The sequence below is a fragment of the Eleutherodactylus coqui genome, chromosome 4, assembly GCF_035609145.1.
Source record: "Eleutherodactylus coqui strain aEleCoq1 chromosome 4, aEleCoq1.hap1, whole genome shotgun sequence".
NCBI lineage: Eukaryota > Metazoa > Chordata > Amphibia > Anura > Eleutherodactylidae > Eleutherodactylus > Eleutherodactylus coqui.
Window position 1 is genome coordinate 32,235,511 of NC_089840.1, and position 21,287 is coordinate 32,256,797.

At 43.5% G+C, this 21,287-nt stretch overlaps 1 protein-coding gene across 1 annotated transcript; it reads right to left on the reverse strand.

Annotated features, from left to right (window-relative positions):
- Window positions 1–1,808: 1,808 nt before the first annotated feature.
- On the reverse strand, window positions 1,809–21,225 carry LOC136624574 (cell cycle control protein 50C-like). Its single transcript, XM_066598534.1, has 7 exons — window positions 21,019–21,225; window positions 18,080–18,190; window positions 15,808–15,918; window positions 10,737–10,824; window positions 8,707–8,850; window positions 5,609–5,803; window positions 1,809–2,237 (listed from the first exon to the last, which is right to left on the reverse strand). The coding sequence occupies exons 1-7, from the start codon at window positions 21,223–21,225 to the stop codon at window positions 2,047–2,049; spliced, it is 1,047 nt and encodes a 348-aa protein (XP_066454631.1). The 3' UTR covers window positions 1,809–2,046.
- Between the last annotated feature and the right edge of the window lie 62 nt (window positions 21,226–21,287).

The following is a 21,287-nucleotide window of genomic DNA, read 5'->3' on the forward strand; positions in this document are numbered from 1 at the left end:
ATAGAAATAAGAACAATAATGTTTTACTAATTATTTTTAAAAAAAAAGTAAAAGTTATCATATATATACTAATATCATAGTAATCGTACTGACCCATAGAATAAATTTATGTTGTCATTTTTGCTGCAGTTTGTGCGCAGTAGAAACAAGACGCACCGAAAAATGGCGGAATTTCGTTTTGTTTCCATTTCTCTCCACTTAGAATTTTTAAAAACTTTTTCAGTACATTATATGGTATAATAAATAGCACCATTGAAAAATACAACTCGTCCCGCAAAAAAAAAAACAACAAAGCCCTCATACAGCGACTTCGATGGATAAATAAAGGAGTTACGATTTTTTAAAAGGGGGGAGGAAAAAATGAATAGAAAAAACAAAAAAGCCTGGTCACTAAGGGGTTAAGGGCTTATTCAGAAGACTGTATTTATGTGCATTAAAAAAAAAACGCACCTAAACCGTGGCCATGCGAAACATTGGATTTCAATGGCTTAATTCAGACAAATGTTTTTTTTCTGCGTAAAATATACGGCCGTGTGAAGGAGGCCTAAGAGGTGGTGGGAGCAAGGAGCATCTGACCTCAGCTGGAGACCATGATACCGAAAACCGGAAGAGTGGAGTGTGGCTGGTCTACTGGAAAAATATAGGCGCCTTTCTAGGAGTGTCTCCTGTTGTGCTGCTGTTGGCGTAGTAATCCTCGCCCTACGGGTGAGATGTCCTTTGTGTGGCAATGGGTGACAAGTACCTTGAAGGTCTATTGCTATCTCGCTCCTGCTCCCCCACAACAGCCTATTTGGAAACATTGTAGGACTTTGACTCCCGAATAACGGGTAAGGTGAAGCATAGACCTTGAGAAAGAAACTTGTTAGACGGATAATAGCCTTCACTTACCAACCCGTATATGGGCAAGACGGAAGGCCGGGCTGTTCTTCATCATTTATTTGTTCATTATAGTTTACTATTAGCAGTAAAGATGTCCGACCCCGAACCATTTGTGAGCTACCCATGGAGCCTCTGTGCTGTTGCAGAAACCGGGCTAGTTTTTTGGATCCGACTCTCTCCTGAGCCAGTCTGGCCAGAACCGGGTCATGAATCCCTGTTGGCACCCCTGCTGGAGTATGAGGACAGTAGGACCATGGTAACCCCAAAAGATTTTGGCCTCCCCCTCCTGGTCCCAGAGCCAGAACGACCCACTGCTCCAGATACCACCATGTATGTAGTTTCCTCTTATTTCAATAGGTTCATTTTCATTTCTGTATTTGGTGTGTGCATTTCTCACGCACGCAAAAAAATAGGACCTGTTCCATTTTTCTGCGCATTTGCGCACCAAGAGCCCCATAGACGTCCACAGTTGGTGCGCAAATGTGCACTCAATACCTGCACAATTGCTGAATACACTGGGCAATTCCAAGGGAGAAAGAACACATCTAGACCTTATTAAACTAAGTACCCTTTTAAATCATGGAGGGGAGGGGGTGCGTTGCGCACGCATGTGAACTGGCCCTGTGTGCGTGCAAAAAGTACAGTACTATGTGCCGATACATGCGCAAATCTACCTCATCAAACCTTGTTCACTGTGCAAATACTTCACGCTGAAGCATGCACAATTGCGCATATGGTCGTCTGGAGCCACCTAAGATGTTGCTGATATGAGCTGTTATGTATTATCTGCATTTGACGACGCTGATGTATCACTTTAATAATCCACATTTTTATTTCATAGAAACAGGAATAAATATAGTAAATCTGATACCAAAAGTTACTTCCCATTTAAAGAGACCCTCTGGTTTCGAACAATCCAGCATGGCCGCACTGCTTCTCTGACTGCCTGATGCACACTGTGCACTGGAAGCACATCAGTAGTCTAAGCCACTCCCCGCTGCTCTAATTGGTCAATGCTGCTCATGTGAACAACACAGGCCAATCAAGGCACCATGTAGTGGCTTAAGCTACCAATACAAAGTGTCCGTCAGGTAGTGAGAAGCGATGAAGCCATCTTGATTTCTTTGGGACTGGAGAGTTGTTTTCTAACTTCTTGCAAAACCTGTTTTATCTGACAAAACTATGCTTCCTGGGCTTCCGCTTCTTCAGATGCACGGCCAGCATGATGAATGCCATGAGGATGGTGGCTGCCCCAGTCACAGTATATGCTATTCCTAGGAACATGTTCTTTCCTCCACACCACGATAGGGTTGACAGGATCACGTGCTTTTTCCCTCCAAACTTGGATACGGGATAATCTGAGTGTTGAAGTTAAGAATCTATTCAACTGAGTCGCTGGAAAGAACACTTAGTAATATAAGCTCTACTTAGATGTCCGCCCGCGAACAGCGGTATTCCCACCGGAGACTTTCATTAACGGGATATGCCATGGAGTCTGGTAAATGCAGGTCCCACCTCTGCCCCTATCTCTAGTTCTGTCCCCCAGCCGGCTGACTGCAGAGGCCGATGGTGGTCGGGACTTATAGAAAAAGTCAAGTGCACTTTGCTACGTTGTTTCTGCAACAGAAGTCAATGGGAGTTACACAAATAGTATAGCACAGCGAGCTACATTGTTTCCACTGCTCCCAAATGGTGGCTATGTAAGGGCTTTACAAGTCTGTATCAGAAAGACCCAAAGAGTTCCAACAGCTATAAAGATTTCATTAAGGGTGGACACTCACTTGTGATATTTTCTCTCTCGCCTCGCAGCGCAAGGAATACACCGGTATAGAACCGGCATATCGCAAGTGGTTTCAATGGGGCCAGCGACAGCAGCGCTAGCCCCATTGAAAGCATAGGGAGAATGCCGCGGACTTCTTAGCTATTCATGAATGAATAGCTAAGGGCTATGTGTAATTGACTGAGCGCTCAGCCAATAGCTAAGCAGTAGCTGCTATTGGCTGAGCCCTCAGCCAATCTGCACAGCCCTTTCAGGAGGCGGGGATTTTTAAATCCCCGACTGCTGAAAGAGCTCAGTAGCAGTGCCGGGGAGCCAGCAGGAGGACGCGGCTGAGCGCAGGAGAGGTGAGTATGATTTTTTAAAATTTTTTACCACTTATTGATGATTATCGGGGAAGGGCTTATATTTCAAGCCCTTCCCCGATAATCATTCTGCGGGGCTTGGCAGAAAGCATTGATTTCAATGGGATCGCCAGCAGTACCGATCCCATTGAAAGCAATGAAATAGAATGCGGCGGACTTCTGCCACAGCTGTGACAGCTGTGGCAGAGGATTCCTTCATCCCTGCGGTCCCCGCGGGGATGAAGGAAACTCCTGTCACAGCTGTGGCAGAAGTCCGCGGCATTCTCCATCTCTTTTCAATGGGGCTAGCGCTGCTGGCCCCATTGAAAAGACTGGCGATATGTCGGCGTCATGCCTATTTTTTTCTCGCACTGCGATGCGAGACTTTAACTTTAGTCTCGCATCGCAGTGGAGAAAAAAATGCCAGTGGGTGTCCACCCTAAGAAATGAATCACTAAATCATTTTTGACCTAAGGGCTCATTCACTCAGGCGTATTTTGTTGCCCCCATTCAGTTCATATTTTTTACTGACTGAATATGGATCCATTGAATAATACTGGTGTGTTTGGATGTCTTTTTTATGCACGTAAAAAAATAAATAAATCCTAGCATGTTCTGTTTTGGTCCGTATCACTGACCAAAATTGCCCATTAAAGTCTATGGGAGCATAAAAAAATGCTGTGAAAACGGATGTTGCGTGCCTATTCAGTACATTTTTTATGCATGTTGCCAGGAGGCAGTGGGGGAAAAAAGTTACATTAATTGGGCTTTCTTGCATTTATTTTTATTGCACACGTGAAAAGCGCAGTAAATATGGATGCAACACAGATGTAAAAAACAGGCATATGCCCCGAAAACACACATATATACACGGTGAAATGGTACGTTTTACACAGACCAAAATTGCATACGCCCGTGTGAATGAGACTAGGGATTATTCAGACGACCGTATATTGGCTGGGTTTTCACGCCCGGATGATATACTGTGTCCCTCTCTGCAGGTGTAGGAGGCTGGAAGACCCCGAAGCAGTGCACTGAGCTCCCAACCTCTCTCAGCCCCTCGCCACTATTTGCAATGGGAGGGGGCAGGACGGGGGCAGAGCTAAGTTCCGGCACTTAGCTCCGCCCCACCCACTGCAAATAGTGGCGAGGGGCGGAGAGAGGGCGTGAGCTCAGTGCACTGCTCCCGGCTCTTCCAGCCTCCTCCCCCTGCATATAGGGACACTATATTGGCTGGGCGTGAAAACCCGCCAATATGCGGTCGTCTGAAGCCGCCCTTAAAAGTAACTTTAAATCACAGGAAAGAGAAATATAAAGGCACAAAAAAAAACCACAGTAAGCGGCCGTATACTTACTAATATAAAAGTAACTTTGTATCAAAAATGAACATTCACTCCAGGAGAAGATTTCTGATCCCCTCTGAGCTCATCATACACATTAGCTGAATGCTGACATTGCATGAAGGGGTTATTCAGCGGGGCAATATTATTTTGAGTTGATTTTGTATAAGTGTTTAATGTAACTTACTAATAGATGACTTCTTTTGGAACGATCCCCATTCTCATATTTGGAGAACCATCATATGTCCCTTTGAAGTCCTGTAGTTTCTTCTTACTCAGGCTAGTTTCACACGAGCGTTTTATTCCAGGCTGCGGCATATATACACCGCAGTCTGGCCGTCTGAATGGGCGAGAAAACCGGAGATGCAGCCGCAACTTGAGGGGCACGAAAATCACAGCTCCCGTGTGAAAGAGCCCTCAGGCTGTATTCACAAGGGTGAGTGCAATAAAGATCAGTCAAAAAAGGACCGTTTTACATGTGATTGACGTAGCGTTTCATACATGTTAATGCATTTTTGTAATAAAAACACATAATATGCAACAGATTTGCATCTGTTTTTCATCCGTGTATAAAAAAAATTTGCATGGGGTTCCAATAGTTAAATTACTATAAAAAACAGATCACGCTCACATGCAATTTGCATGGTATGCGAGAGCGATCTGGTTTTTAAATGCTCCCAAAGAAAATAATGAGCTACTTTTGAACAATTGGCCCAAGTGACAAATCACTTGTGTGAATGAACCCATTCAAAGGAATGTTTTTGCCTGCGTGAATACAGCTTTAATGATGCCCTGACAGCCTCATGTGACTAAGTAGTCTGCCACTATCCATGTTGGCACACTCTCATATCACATGGCTGCTAAGGGCTGGCTCTGCCCCGGTAATAGGAACTATACTCACCCCTCATGTAAGCCCAAATCCACTCGCAATGTTCCAGTTATGAGGTGGGACTTACAGCTTCAGCACATGCAAAAGGAAAAATGGCAAGTCCTTTTTCTTCTGCCACAATTAGCCCAGCCCACCCCTACCCTCTATTACAGTACACACATGGTTGTACCCTAGTGGCACCAGTAGTTCAAAAACTACTTGCCACTTGAGTCAAAACCCTATCACTGGCGGGAAAGAAAAGCCCATGTAAGTCCTATCTTTATAAGACTAGTTTACTAGATTCCTAATACCCAGTAGAGCTAGAAATGATTGGAAACCTCTGCTTTACATCCACAACTTTACAGAACAGGTTTCCTAATGTACTCAGCTTAAAGGATACTGTAATCAATGTGGAAGCTATAATTTCCAGCCGGAAGACCTTCGTTAAACAGGCGTCTATAGAGTTTTCTGAAGGATGGTAACGCTGCCACTCTCATCCAATTCACAAAGTCATCATTTATGTAACCATTGTTATTGGGGTCAAGAGTATCAAGAGCGTAAGGTGGTTTCTGCCAATATGGTGGCCTTGCGCTTCCTGCAAAAGTAAAAAAAAATGGTTGACTGGCCCTGAACTTTAAACATATGTATAGCTATTCCAACGTCTTCTGCCATGCTTCCCTGCACCTACCATTGTATAGCCAACCAAATGTGTCTACTATGTAACCTAACCATAAAGATTCTCATAACTTCAATCAAACCCACAAATCATATGTAGAGTATGTTAGAAACCGCATGACCAGGCTGGTTTTAAGGGGCGGTTAACAGATAATGGGGCACCTAGAATTTTGCTTAGACCATTGCTGAACAGTTCTTGCAGTGCGACCGGGCACATTATTCTGCAGAGGGCACTGCCATTAGGGAATCTTGCTGGCATGAAGGAAGTTTTTGTACAGTGTTAGGCAGATGGTATGTGTCACAGCCACATGATGCCAGGACCCAAGTACTCAGCAGAACATTGCCCATTACACTGCTATGCTGGCTTATCTTCTTCCCATACTGCTTCCTTGTCTTCCTCCATGCTATCTGCTGCTAGGAAATACCTTGTCTTTGCTCTATATTTGTGCCATTTTGTTAATAAACCATTGTTCTGACACTCAGCTCAGTATTAACACAACTATTAGAAGATTATATATTATTGCCATGTTCAGAAGGAGTTAGGGCCCATTTACATGGGACGAATGTCGGGCAAACGATGCCCAACTCTTGTCCCTGTGTGTTCTCACTCCCATGCTGCTCCACAGGAGTGAGTATAGCTGGCTCTCTGAGAGAGCGGCCAGCAGGGGGCCAGGACGACTGGAGGGGATTTCACTCCTCGCTCTTTCCTGCCCCTCTCCATTCACTTAACACAGCGGTCGTTCAGTACTGAATGTCTGCTGTTTACACTGAACTGTCATGGTTCAGGATTTTATGCAGTTTAAACGATGAGTGAAGATCATAAATGATAAGTGTAAACAGCAGCCATTCAGTACTAAACAGCTACTGTGTTACAGAATGGAGAGGGGCGGGGGAGAGGGAGGAGTGAACTCTCCTCCTTTGGTGGAGAATGCGGGCATATGTCCATTGTATTGTTTTTGTTATATCTATACAGAGGACCTTAAATTACCAAGACTAATGTCTCAACATAGCTTGTTTATATTATATTATGTGGAGAACATTCAGTTCTGCATAGACGTGAGGCCAAATGTCAGGCCGACAAATACAAAGGCCAAGTTACAGGATATATCAAACTCACAATATATTGGCAATTAACAAATAGAAAAACTATACTGACAGTTGGCCTTGATTATTATTATCATCACCAGAAATTGGAATAGAAGGAGGAAATAGAAATAGGAGCTCATCAGTGGAAAAATAGTTGGCAAATACAATATTCCATATAGAAAGAAGAGTATCTCATATATGTGGGGAAGAGGAACAACTTCTCACCATCTCTTATTCAGGAAGACGCTCAAACACTCAAGCTTTGTGGAGAGAAGATTTGTTTAGGCTAAATCAATGCATTTTGGCTGTCAAAGTGGGACCCCTTTCAGGAAATACACAGTACAGACTTCAGTCCCTGAAGCGCGTTGATTTGTCTGAATAAATCTTCTCGCCACTAAGGTTAAATGTTTGAGTGTCTTCCTAAATAAGAGGGGGTAAGAAGTCGGTGCTCTCCCCCCACCTATAGAGATAAAAGTATCTCACATAGGTAAATGTAAAGCCCCCTAATGCAAGCACTGAGTCATGATTGACGTTTTCTTGGCAGACTGTTTTTGCCGGGTGGTTTGCCATTGCCTTCCCCAGTCATTTTTTACCCCCCCCCCCAGCAAGCTGCTTACTCATTTTACTGACCTCAGAAGGATCGAAGGCTTAGTCAACCTTGAGCTGGCTGTCAGGACCGGCGGTTCGCGGGTCCCTCGTGCCCTCACCGCCGGTCCTGTCACATGGGCTGTTGCCGTGTGGCGCAGGGGAACTCCGGTGCTCGCCACCTTCCCTGGCCGCCAGGCTCCTCCTCACTGCCGGGTTGCTAGGGACGCAATGGGTGTTGCCCAGCGCCGCGTCCTCGGTACTATTGCAACCCAGCATGCGTCTCCTTCTCTGCCTCCTGCAGGGCTGGGGGCGGGTTCCCCAGTGCTGCTGGGTGCACTCAGTTGCTGTCAGATTCCCCGCTCTGACAGCATTTACACCTGCTTGTGTCTGCATTCCAGTGTTAGTTTGGTCTTCCTACTACACCCGCATACTTTGTGTTTTGAGACCTGACTTTGACCCCCTGTTTTTGGACCGGATGTTGCCTTTTACCTGACTCGCCTTGCTGTTGTTTGTTCCAGTGTCTGTCTGTTCGTTAGTCCCAGTGTTCCCCTTCCTTAGTGAGTGTTGGGACCGTCACCCAGTTGTCGCCCATGCTTAGCCCGTGGGGGGGGGGGCAAGTATGTAGGGACAGGGGTTGCGGGTATTTTCAGGGACCTCCAGTTTCCCGGACCCCGAGTCCTGACACCGGCTACCTGAACCACGCAAGGTTGTGAGCGAGAGCTTAGGACTGCATCTCTGCTGCCGTAACACTGCGCTACAGAAAGCTCTATTGGGTATTATATTTGCCAATTATTATTCCACCAATCATCTCCTATTTCCTTTCTCTAACTTTATTCCATTGACATTAACACTATAGTTTCAGCCATTGGAGCGGGTTGCACATTGTGGTTTTTTCCTGGTGTTCCTGAGATGCTATCTCTGGACTTGGACTTCTTTTCAGGTCCAGTTTGGGATTAGTAGTGTGACACCATTAAGTGTCTCACACCTGGTGGGAATACTCATAGTATATCCTCTACATATACTCCTGTGGCGCTTATTATTGGGTTTATTGATTATCTCCACTTACAAGTATTTGGATTTTTCTCGGATCCTTTGGAGGTTCCAGAAAAACTGGATGATTCCAAATGTTATGTGGGAGATGTTCTTTACCTGCAAAGGCCTTCACAAGATCATCCTTTGGTTTGGGGTTACCGAACTTCACATTTTTATCAGACCACCATGTATTTCCAGTTTTCACCAGTGGAACTTCAACGTTGCGATTGGAGTCCGAATGATAGATCAATTTTATGGTATCTAACACAGGAGGCAAAAATGTTATTATTTAATCATGATAAAGGCTTCATTTACATCCGTGAGAGCATCTTGAGGCCAGAAGAGATGTGGCCTTCTAAGTGCATAATAAAGCCTCTATGTAAATAACTTCAGGCAAAAGTGCAATACACAGAGCAAGTTAGAAAACGGCATGACCAGGGTTGGCTTTAGGGGATGCAAACTTAAGTTCCATTTACAAGCAACGCTTATCGCTCAAAATTCGTCCAAACAATGGCACATGAGCGATGAACGCTGTGTGTAAATGCTGCCATCGTTCACTCTTCGGCTGAATGATGATTTTAAGGTGAGCTTCAAATTTTGCTTTTTGTGATTTATTTTTATGGCATTCACATTGTGATATATACATTAATTTACCTTTATTCTACGAGTTATTATGATCACGGCAACACTAAATTTACAGAAGTTTTTATCATGTTTCACTACTTTTGCGCAATATCAGCACATTTTTTTTTTATTTTAAAAAACACTTTTTGTGTGGTGTCACATCACATTGAAGAATCAAAGCATTTTCATTTTTCAGTCCACAGAGCTGTATCAGGCCTGTTTTTTTTTTGTTTCAACAAGGTTTTATTGAAATTATCACAGAATTAAATGGCATTTTGCAAGTTTCGAAACTATAAACTTCAATATAACATTTCATTCCAATAGCAAAATGAGTAAGAGGGAGAGGGGTAATAAAGAACACATAAGAGGGGGACGTCAAGAATCCACATCTGTTCTCCATAGTTTCCATGAGAGTCATAGCTAGTTAATGGTGGGCAGGTTAGGTAGTTGAGATATTATAGTATAGCCCAGGGGCTTCCAGGTGATCAATCCAGGGTTACCAAACATTCCTGAAATTGGCCAGAGAATCTGTTCTGATTGCATGTATTTTTTCGTACAGCATAATCAAAAGATATCCTACTAACCCTTTCCAATCCACTGTCTGATCTCTTCCTACATTCTGATTGAAGCTTGTACAGCTCCAATGTCAGAAGACGTCCGACAGGGTATTCTTACCATCTTGCCTACTACTCCGCTGTCAGAGCCTCTATGGCTCAAACACACTGGCTTTAGCCAGCAGATGGCACCGTTGTCTAACAGCAAAAAAAAAAAAGCCTTTTAGGAAACCCTGAATCCAAAATTGGATTGAAAAGGGTTAATGACTAGAGATGAGCGAGTATACTCGCTAAGGCACATTACTCGAGCGAGTAGTGCCTTAACCGAGTATCTTCCCGCTCGTCTCTAAAGATTCAGGGGGCGGGGAGCGGCGGGGGAGAGCGGGGAGAAATGGAGGGGAGATCTCTCTCTCTCTCTCCCTCTCTCCCCTCCGCAACTCACCTGTCACCCGCGCCGGTCCCCGAGTATACTCGCTCATCTCTATTAATGACTTCTGGGAAAGAAAGATTTATGGATTTCCATTTGGAGGCAATGTGAATTCTTGTGGCCATATAAATATACCTTATAAGCTTATGGACTATAAACCTAATACGTGGTGGGCGATCCAGGCCTGCTTTTTTTGTTAGACAACTTGTACTTTTTATTGGTACCACATTGAGAAATATGCGATTTTTTTTTTTTTTTCTTTTATTATTTTTCATTCCTGTTTAGGGGAAGCGAGACGATCACAAAACTGCTATTTTGGATTTTTTTTGTAATGAAATTTTCTGTGCTTGATTGATAATGTAATATTGTATAGTATGGATTGTTAGGGATGTTGTAATACCAATTATGAGTAGGAGGTTTATTTTTTTATTTATTTTTTATATTTGCCCCTCTTACCCCCCCCAAGCTATGCCCCAGATTATATTGTCCCTCTAAATACTAAACTTGCTTATCTGTGCTGTCTTGTGTATTCTCTGACTTACCATTAAACATGCTGTTGGCAATTGCACCACAGGGAGCCATCGGGGTGCCATTTTTATATGTAGTGAATGGGGTGCAGAAACTGTCCTTCTGTATACGCAATAGGGAAATAACAAACAGAGTATATTACATTCATTTGACCTGACACATGTCCAATATTTACTAATCATGGCAAAAGCTATAATCCTCCCCCTTGGGACTTAGTGATCGGTGCTCATAGTGATTCATTGTAGAACACAATTGGATAAATGTTAAGGTTTATGATTAGAGATGAGTGAGCATACTCGCTAAGGGCAATTACTCGAGCGAGCATTGCCGTTAGCGAGTACCTGCCCGCTCGGAAGAAAAGATTCGGCTGCTAGCGGGGGGGGGGAGATCTCTCTCCCTCCTGCTCACTCCCGCAACTCACCGCTCACCCACGCCGGCAGCCGAATCTTTTCTTCCGAGCAGGCAGGTACTCGCTAAGGGCAATGCTCGCTCGACTAATTGCCCATAGCGAGTATGCTCGCTCATCTCTATTTATGATAGATATGTAAGGTATTAGGGATGGGGGAAAGTCCAGCAAAATCTTCTATTTCTCATCACATTCACATTTTGCGCTGATCATTTTGCCGCCATTCCATTCATTTTATGTTACAGTTGAACTGACATTTTCTGTAAGTGCAGTAAAAAGTGAACAACGCTGTAAATTAGTCCCGGAAGTGGGGAGCGGTGCAGGAGGCTCGGTTTATTACCCTGTTGTACAGCATTATGTTGGGTTTATCACATTCTGTATCTCCACATCAGCTGCAGTGTTGATTCATAGTACAGGCCTATACAAACAGCAACACCCTGTGCAAAGATCGTGGACGCTCCATAGCACCCATAGGTTTTTCTGTATGTACAGTCTTATAGAACACAACACAGTTATATAATGTCGGATTTGTACAAAAACTGTGTATATAACCATGAAGCATCAGGGGTACAATAAAGGCACCTTTATGGAAGCCCTATTAGGGCGCCATAGAAAACAAAGCTCATTCGGGTCTAAATATAAATGCAGGAGATTCCTGCTAAATTTATTAATAAATGAATAAAACCATGGCACAGGAAAAATGCCTATGGCCAATCTTACAAAATGTACAGATATGCAACGCGTTTCGTCGCCCCTATGGCGACTTTCTCAAGCATAAAGTTAAACACTCACAAATAGCCATATATATACATAAAATCAAACACTTACATTTAAAAAATTACCCAATCCTGGTGCCTCTATCCATAACCTTCAGAGCGTCCTTGTAACAAAAGGCGCGCTGAAAAATGCCGCCCTGCACGGTCCATAGGACTTCCGGGTTGCGGCTGCTTCGTGGCAAACGTCATGACGCTTAAAGCGTCATGACCGACGTGCAATACATATACATGGGCTAGTCAACCCACGGAACTCCATACGGAGCTGTGATGCACTGACGTACTTACGTCCTCGGTCACGTGACCGCACCTAGAATGTATCCGTTGCTATAGTTACCTACCCCGTGACCAGTCACAAGCGACGTACAAGGAATGTACGTAGACTAGTAAACCCACGGAACTCCCTGTGGTGATGTGATGCAATGACGTCCTAGCGTCCTCGGTCATGTGACCGCACCTGAAGTGTATCTGTTACTATAGCTACATAGCCCGTGCCTGGTTAAAAGACATATTTACACATAGAAGGCAAAAAACCCCTCCGTGACTCATTTTTGCCAATGGAACGGCACATATACTGATATATTTCACCCAATTTTGAAACGTTCCTATATCTCCACAAACCTACTATGGATTACACCTAACCCAAGGGAAAAAAAGGGGAAAAAAATGGGAATGGGTGTGAAGGGGAGGGGAAAAAAGGGGGGGGAAAAAAGGGGGGGAAAAAAAGGGGAGGAGGGGGGGGGGGGTGCGAGGGTGGAAAGGGGGAGGGGGGGGGGGGAGGGGAGAAGGGGAGAAAAAAGGGGGAGGGGGGGAAAAGGGGATAATGACACTTCTCTCTATGTATTTTTAATACTCTATGAATACATAATTGGGCTTAAAAAATCCATATACGCACATAAAAAATGAATTATTGCACCAACGTGCACATAAACATGCACATAGACACCAAAATCATAAAAATGATAAAGAATATATAAATATATAAACATACATATACCCCGCTCTTAGCATAAAATATCACATAACATAACATATCACATGCTAAGACCATTTTTTTCCCCTTTTTTTCCCTTGGGTTAGGTGTAATCCATAGTAGGTTTGTGGAGATATAGGAACGTTTCAAAATTGGGTGAAATATATCAGTATATGTGCCGTTCCATTGGCAAAAATGAGTCACGGAGGGGTTTTTTGCCTTCTATGTGTAAATATGTCTTTTAACCAGGCACGGGCTATGTAGCTATAGTAACAGATACACTTCAGGTGCGGTCACATGACCGAGGACGCTAGGACGTCATTGCATCACATCACCACAGGGAGTTCCGTGGGTTTACTAGTCTACGTACATTCCTTGTACGTCGCTTGTGACTGGTCACGGGGTAGGTAACTATAGCAACGGATACATTCTAGGTGCGGTCACGTGACCGAGGACGTAAGTACGTCAGTGCATCACAGCTCCGTATGGAGTTCCGTGGGTTGACTAGCCCATGTATATGTATTGCACGTCGGTCATGACGCTTTAAGCGTCATGACGTTTGCCACGAAGCAGCCGCAACCCGGAAGTCCTATGGACCGTGCAGGGCGGCATTTTTCAGCGCGCCTTTTGTTACAAGGACGCTCTGAAGGTTATGGATAGAGGCACCAGGATTGGGTAATTTTTTAAATGTAAGTGTTTGATTTTATGTATATATATGGCTATTTGTGAGTGTTTAACTTTATGCTTGAGAAAGTCGCCATAGGGGCGACGAAACGCGTTGCATATCTGTACATTTTGTAAGATTGGCCATAGGCATTTTTCCTGTGCCATGGTTTTATTCATTTATTAATAAATTTAGCAGGAATCTCCTGCATTTATATTTAGACCCGAATGTTCTTTCAGAGCGCTTGAGATACTTTTTATTTATTCCTCCATTTGCATTCCTCTCTGAGGAGTTGTATCCCCTTGTTTTTTGGGGATACAACAAGCTTAAGCACGCTCCTCCTCGTTTTACGGGGGGTTATTGAAGGAATACATTCACTAGTCCATTGACTTCTACCGACATTCGCCGTTTGAGTGTACGTGCTAACTAGGACTTGGAGGTGTGGAGTGGAAGGGTCTGCCGTTCAGGGGTAGTACCCTCTACTCACACCGGGTAAGTCACCTCTAATTTTCATTACACGAAATTGTGTCTTCTGGATATTTGTAAGAGGAGCGCTGTCCTCATTGTTTTTCTATAGAAAACAAAGCGGTAATACAACTGTCATTCACAATAAACGATAGAAGAGCGTCCTGGTTCGGTCTGCTTCACGTGAATTTATTCCACCCTTACAATTCAGATTCCCTTAACACTTGAATGTAATATGCTGTTAATTTAAGGGGTTGTCCAACTTTATTTTTTTATATAGTTTTGGGCCCCCAGAAAACTTTATAAAAGTAATATACTCACCATAGTGCCAGACTATTGTTTTTGGTGCTCTAGTACCAGGGTATTCGACAGGTGACACAATGTGGGCTTCCAATGTAGAAGTCCTCAATAGGGTTAACGAATATCGCTGATGAGTTGCCTGTTGTGACTTCTATTAGCTGCAGCAGTAATTGGATAAGCAACCCATGTGACTACTGCAGTCAAAGTAAGCAGAAGACAGGCGGACCGCAGCTGGCGGCAACTAGGTGAGTATCATTGTTTTATATATATATATATATATATATATATATATATATATATATATATATATATATACAGTATATATCATCCCACCACTGCCACCAATGTTACAGTTATCAGAAAACTCCTTTAATGTTGGATGTGTACGGGGTTGGTATGGAACGGACTTGGGTGCTTGCTGAAAAATACAATTGATACCTGGCGGCAGCGGCCGGGGTCAGAAAAACTCTGATCCTGGCCATAAATCCTTTAGATGCCAGGATCGGCACTGACCATGACACTTACATGGCTTGAAAGAGGTAGGGAGCTCCCTCTGTTCCCTGAACGACCCCCACCCTTGCCTGCACCTAGCAAGATTGAAGGGTGCTGTTCACTTGCCATGGATTTCAACCTGTCAAGGGGTTGTCTGAGTATAATTTGTTTTTTAATTCCCATTCATGCTATAAAATAACCACACATCTGTACGTACCTCTCTTCTCTCCCCTGGAAGCAGCGGTTCAGTTCTAGTAAATCTTCCACTGTCAGCAATGCCTGGAAGTCAAGTGACCTCTGCAACAAATCAGAGGCTGCAACGTCCCGCCCTGAACTGCTGACATCATGGATGTTGAGCGCTGATGTCAGGAGAACAGGAGGTGAGGCCTCTGATTGGCTGCAATCATCACCTGACTTCCGGCCAGCACTAACAGTGGGAGATTCACCGAGGCTGATCTGCTGCTTCCAGTGGGGAGAAGAGCGGCAATTACCTATTTTTTTGTTATTTTATAGCATACCTGGCTATTTAAAACAAAAAAAATTATACTTGGACAACCCCTTTAAGGTCCAACGTCCACGGGGGGATTTGAATTGCGGAATCTACGCGGGGCACCCATGCGTACGATTTGCAGTTCAAGCCGCCCATAGGAAAACATGGGTGTCCGCACTTAAATTAAAGCACGCAGAAAAAATAAATACAACGCCATCAAAAAGTCCTATGAACTCCAAAATGGTACCAAGAGAAACTGTAGCTGGCTTTGCAAAAAAACAAGCCCCCACACAGCGCCAAAGACAGAAAAATAAAACCGTTATGGCAATCAGAAGATGGCGACAGGAAACTATTTTTTTAAGAAACATTTTAGATTTTTTTTGAAGAAGTACAACTTAAAAAACGATATCAATTTGGTATTGTGATCATACTGACCGGAAGCGTTATAATAAAATGTCCTTTTCACAGCACCATCAATACCGTAAAAGTAAAATAAAAGAATCCAGAAAAAGTCACACCAACCTCTGTAATCGTCACATTTCTTCCAAGCAGCTCGGTGTCGTATCTGGATTTCAGATATCGCCGATGGTTCTGGAAAAAATTGCTGAGCCCGTAATACAAATAGACTTCTCCCTGTTGGATGGAAAGTCACAGGAGAAGAAAACTGTGAAGAACTTATAAAGGACGTACAAAGTCACGATGTTTCATAAATTCCGATTTGAGATGAGCGAGCACGCTCGGTTAAGGCAGTTACTTGAGCGAGCATTGGTCTTTTCGAGTAACTGCATACTTGTCCGAGAAAATTCGGGGGGGCGGCAGGGGGAAGCGGAGTGAAAGAGATCCCCCCCCCCCCCCCCCGAATTTTCTCGGACGAGTATTCAGTTACTCGAAAAGACCGATGTTCGCTCAAGTAACTGCCTTAACCGAGCGTGCTCGCTCATCTCTAATTCCGATACGTTGTCTTCAGCTTTTGGCTATGTTCCATTGATCACAAGACATTACTAGCAGCATTGACTCTTCTATAGTAATCACTTATACTGAGATGTCATTTGTTACGCCTTGTTATATGGTAAATCCACCATGTATGGATAGAGGGAACAACCAGAATACAATAAAACCGCTTTAATCTAGAATCTGACTGTCTCCTTGTTAAGATGAAAAGCAGAAGACCAACCAGATGGAACTGTGACATCATTAAGTAATATATCCTTTATACTGTATGTTCCCATTATTTGGTTGAATCTATTGCATTGCATCTTCCTGGATCTTCTTATTAAATCACATGTTTTATACATCTTCCCAAGACACTCTAAAAATGCTAAATATATCGAATGGCCACTTTAATAGGGACCCTCATCTACTAGCAGGTTGGACCTCCTTAGTCACTCAGAACCACCCACATCAATTCATCATGGCATAGATTCCACTAGTGATGATCGGCCCATGCGGACAAGAAATGTCTTAAAGTTGTTGCAAATCAGATGGAGGTACTGACATGTTCTGACCAGCTGACAGGAAGGGGTCATCGATTCATGCTTCTTGAGCCAAATTCTGACCTCCCATCAGCACGGTGTAACAGCAAAATGGATTCATCTGACCGGATGATGTTTTTCCACTGCACAGTGATGCAATTTTCGTTCTCTTTTGCCTCTTGAAGTCTCACCTTTCTGTTTTTCTTAGACACAATGGCGCTGGTCATCTGCGGTTATAGTCCATCCGTGCTCAGGAATGACGACTTGTGCATTTGGACATATTAGTTGGAGCAAAAGAATTTTATTCGGCTTCTCTGACTAAGCGGCGCCTGTTCATCAGAATGATTCTTAACCTCCTTAAGAATCTCTTAACATATACCTTATCCAAGGACATCCTACACAACCTGCCCTATTTGAACTAAAGTTTACGGTAGCACCGCTTTTAGAAGTCCTTATGAAGGGTGTGGGGGGGGAGGGGGGGACAGTCAACGATACAGTAAATTGACGACTTACAAAGCATATAAAAATGGAGAAGGCTGCAACACTCCAAATATGAGGCGTTTATTCCCCAGAACACATACGTTTCACCCATGACCGGTCTTTGTCTAGCATGCTAATTTATTTTTCTTTCTACGTTCTTCTTTTCTACTTGTTTATCTACATTCTTTTTTCTATGTTCTTTTTCTTTCTACATCTTTTGTTTTTCTGTTTTTTCTTTCTAAGTTCTTATTTTCTACATTTTTGTTCTTTCTACGTCCTATTTCTTTCTACATTCCTTTTCTTTCAGTCCTTCTCTCGACTTCCTTTTTCTTTCCACGTTTATATTTCTACATTTTTCTTTGTGTTCTTCTTTTCTACATTCTTGTTCTTTGTTTGTTTGTACTTTCTATGTTTTTACTACCTGCTTCTTTCTGTGTATTTGTTCTTTTTATGCTCTTCTTTCTTCAATCTTCTTCTTTCTATGTTCTTTTTCTTTCTATGCCCTTCTTATGTTCTTTTTTTATGTCCTTTCTACGTTCTTTTTACATCCTTTTTCTTTCCGCATTTTCCTTTCTATGCTCTTTCTATGTTGTTCTTTCTATTTTTCTCTTCTTTCTGTGCTCTTCTTTTTTCTCTCTTCTTGTTCTTTTGACTTTGCTGCTTTTCAAAAGTCAATAAAAAGTTAAGTAAAACTCTTCCATCACCTCAGAGAACAGGACACAATTGTGCTAATGGACGAGGTGGGGCTACTGTTTCTGATTATTATGTTATCAGTTTTACAGACACTGAAACAAAGTGATTTATTATCTATTCAAGTATAAGCAGATCTGAATTCCACTCACCTGAATCTTCTCTTTCACAGAAAACTCAACAGAACAGCTGCACGGCTGCTCCGAATTTGAAGAATTTTCCCGTAGCCGTGTACAATTTGAACACTGGTCCGAATACGTTATCTGTGAGCAATAAAATACAACATAGCGTATGGTATCACAACCAGCATGAAGTCTTACTGACATATACTATGATGCTTTGCACCATTGTAACCAATTTATATAACTGAAATCTTCTATTTTTTGGTATGTTTTTCAATGAAAACTTCCTGTGGATTCAGTTCACATCTGTTCTAGTCTGGTTACAGGTAGTTGAGGTCATGGGGACAAGCATTCTGTATTAGGCTTCATGCACATGGTCATATTACTGCTTATATGGAGTTATAATAGGGCACCCAATACAGGTGCATGGGACCTAACTGTATCTCCATATGACTGATTCCATTAAGAGGTGACAGAAAAAAAAAATTGACATCCTCCATCATATGTTGTATGTACAGAGACTTTCTTCCCTATCTCCATTCATATAACACCTGACAGACCATGGTATGGCGGCACACTGACTCATTGTGGCTCCATAATACGGAGGATGTGTTCTCAGTGTGCATAAGGTTTTACAGTTGGACGACTTTTTACTCTTTATTAGTCATTCTTACAAGATCATCCAACAGGCACAGTAGGGCCTATAAATTACTAAGGGGTACAATGGGGTCAATAAATTACTAAGGGGGCATGGGTGAGGGGGGCTATAAGTTACTAAGTGGACCCATGTAAACCTTCTATAAAGCGTACAACTTTTCTCTTCCTGGTTATAATTTTTATGGAAACAAACATCATGTATAAATGATATTATTTCACTGGGCAAAATTTTTATGTAAGGGACTTGGCCTAAGTGGTTAATACGACTTTCCAGATGGACTGAAGAAGCCAACATTTGCGATCATGTGACTGGGAACCGCACACAGTGGCTCCCTGTGATATCTTTCTTCTCTTGGCTACACATGATAGCTGGGAGCCAGAGGGATTTTAAATTTCCCGGGCCGCGAGCCCTTCTAAACACGCGCCTGATGTTTACGTCTGGCACGCATGCGCAGAAGGCAACATACGGTCCTGGAAGCACCAAAACATTGCAGGACATGGCGGAGGACGGGGGTCAGTACTTTCCGCTCCCCTCATGGATCCAATCCTTCAGTGAAGCTGAATCTTTATTTAACTTTTTACTACTTTTTTGCGATCGCCGGTGGATTTTGCCGATCGCATGATTGTGGGTCGCTTCCTGGGCCCCCCCCCCCCAACTCCAGGTTGTCAGCTACCTCCGTCAGCATGGAGCTGTCATGTCTACAGCCCGCAGAGCTTTAATCCTCAGAGCAAGCATGTTTTTACAGCCCTGAGGATTAAAGCCCAGCCAGTCAGGATGTAAAAAGGGCCGTCACTAAGGGGTTAAGTAAAGAGGCAACTAAAATAGTAAATGACTAATGAGAAATTAACTTCCATCATAGCAGATCGTCATGGCAAGTTTCAGAGAGTCTGAATTGCATTAATGATGTCCTTCCTTCTTAGACTGGCTTCACACTGGCGAGGGCGGTATTGGGCCGTGATTCACAGCCCCATTGAAAACATGTGGAAACCCCTGGATGCGACAACCTCGCATCCCTGCGGTACTGAAGGCATCCCCTGGTTTGGCTGTCACAGACGTGTTAGGGGATTGCGATGTTTGACACAGTTCTTCTCCATGCTCCATGCATACTCCCCATAGCTAATAGAATACAACTGGGTTTATTATCCTTTGCATGCCAGAACTCTGGCGTCTAAAAATTACAGTTTTGGTGCACACACAAAAATGGCATCTTTTTTTGGCATTCATGCTACGTACCACCACTTTTTTTTTTCTTCAAAAAGTTGATGGGGCTTGGCTTTCACAGCCTATCACTTTTAGGGCTCAGTCACACGGGCGCAACGGCACCTGTACACCGATGCCGATGCGCCCGTGTGACTGAACCGTTACTGCAGAAAGAAGACGGCCGTACGTGAAAACGGATGTCTCTCTGCAGAGCTGATGAAAGAACACATGGCCGGCAATGAAGCTGGTCACATGTTCTTTCCTCCGGCGCTACAGAGAGACGTCCATCTTCAGGTACGGCCGTCTGCTACCTGCAGTAACGTGTAACTGAGCCCTTACTGTATTATACAACAGAAACTAGTGCAAATTATGCAAAAAAACCCTAATCTGTCTACTAGCTGGTGTAGGTTTTTCATCTGTGTACAGAGGGGCCTCCAGAAAGAAATGCATTAGGCCGAATGCCCACGGCTGGGTCGGATTCCGACTGCGAAATGTCGCAGAGGAATCAGACCCTGTGCCTCCGTATTGACCACTGCGTACCTGTCAGTTGTGTTCTCCTCTGCTTTGCAAATGTGCTAGCTGGCACGCTGCCACACACGCACAATGCAGACAGTCACGCCAGCGATGACGCGGATCCGCTGCGACTCACCATGGGACGGACAACTTCCATTGGCTGCAATGAAAGCGTCTCCCGCTCATGGGCATGGAAAAGCGTTTTCCATAGCATGTCCTATGGGCAGTATTTGCTGCGGAATCCGGAGGCAAACGCTCCGCATCCCGCAGTGCAAATACGGCCGTCCGAAGAGGCTTCCCCATTTTATTACATTTGTCACTGGTAGATGGGTGCAGGGTTAACTTGCATGGGTGTATGAAATACCGGTCTAAGTAAATATGTCCCAATGTGTTTATTGCCGCTGGTCATTCTGTTGTCGCTTTTCCCTTCTCATGTCATTGCTCTCATGTATACGCCATCAATACTACTTCACTCCTTTTATTTCTATGTTGTAAAATAAAAAAATAATACTCGTTAAAAAAAAAATATATATATGTAATTAAAATATTTCCATTTAAATGTAGACAATTCTTAGTTTCTTCAGAGTTCTGAACTCACCCAGATTTGTTTCACGTTCGTCGTGGCTACGATCCAACTGATCCCTACGGCCAGACAAAAGAGGCCGATGATAAAGAATGAGGTGAGGACGGACTCGGGGGTCAGGGTGAGCTTCCATGCTGGGGTTCTCTGCTGTTTGAACGCCGTGTTATCTGGACATTTGGAGTTAGGACCGCTCTCTTTGTCTTCCTTCTTCTTCCTCCCCATAATAGTCCTGTGTGAAGCCTCAAGGTTGTGTCATCGAAAACTTCCCTGTGATAGTTTAATTG

Bases quoted from the DNA above. Each gene is read 5' to 3' on its own strand.
- LOC136624574 (XM_066598534.1), bottom strand. From the start codon at position 21,225: ATGGGGAGGAAGAAGAAGGAAGACAAAGAGAGCGGTCCTAACTCCAAA. The intron at 18,191-21,018 runs GTGAGTTCAGAA...TATTGCTCACAG, and splicing joins CGAACGTGAAACAAATCTGG to ATAACGTATTCGGACCAGTG. The intron at 10,825-15,807 runs GTTGGTGTGACT...TTGCGTATACAG, and splicing joins GAAATGTGACGATTACAGAG to AAGGACAGTTTCTGCACCCC.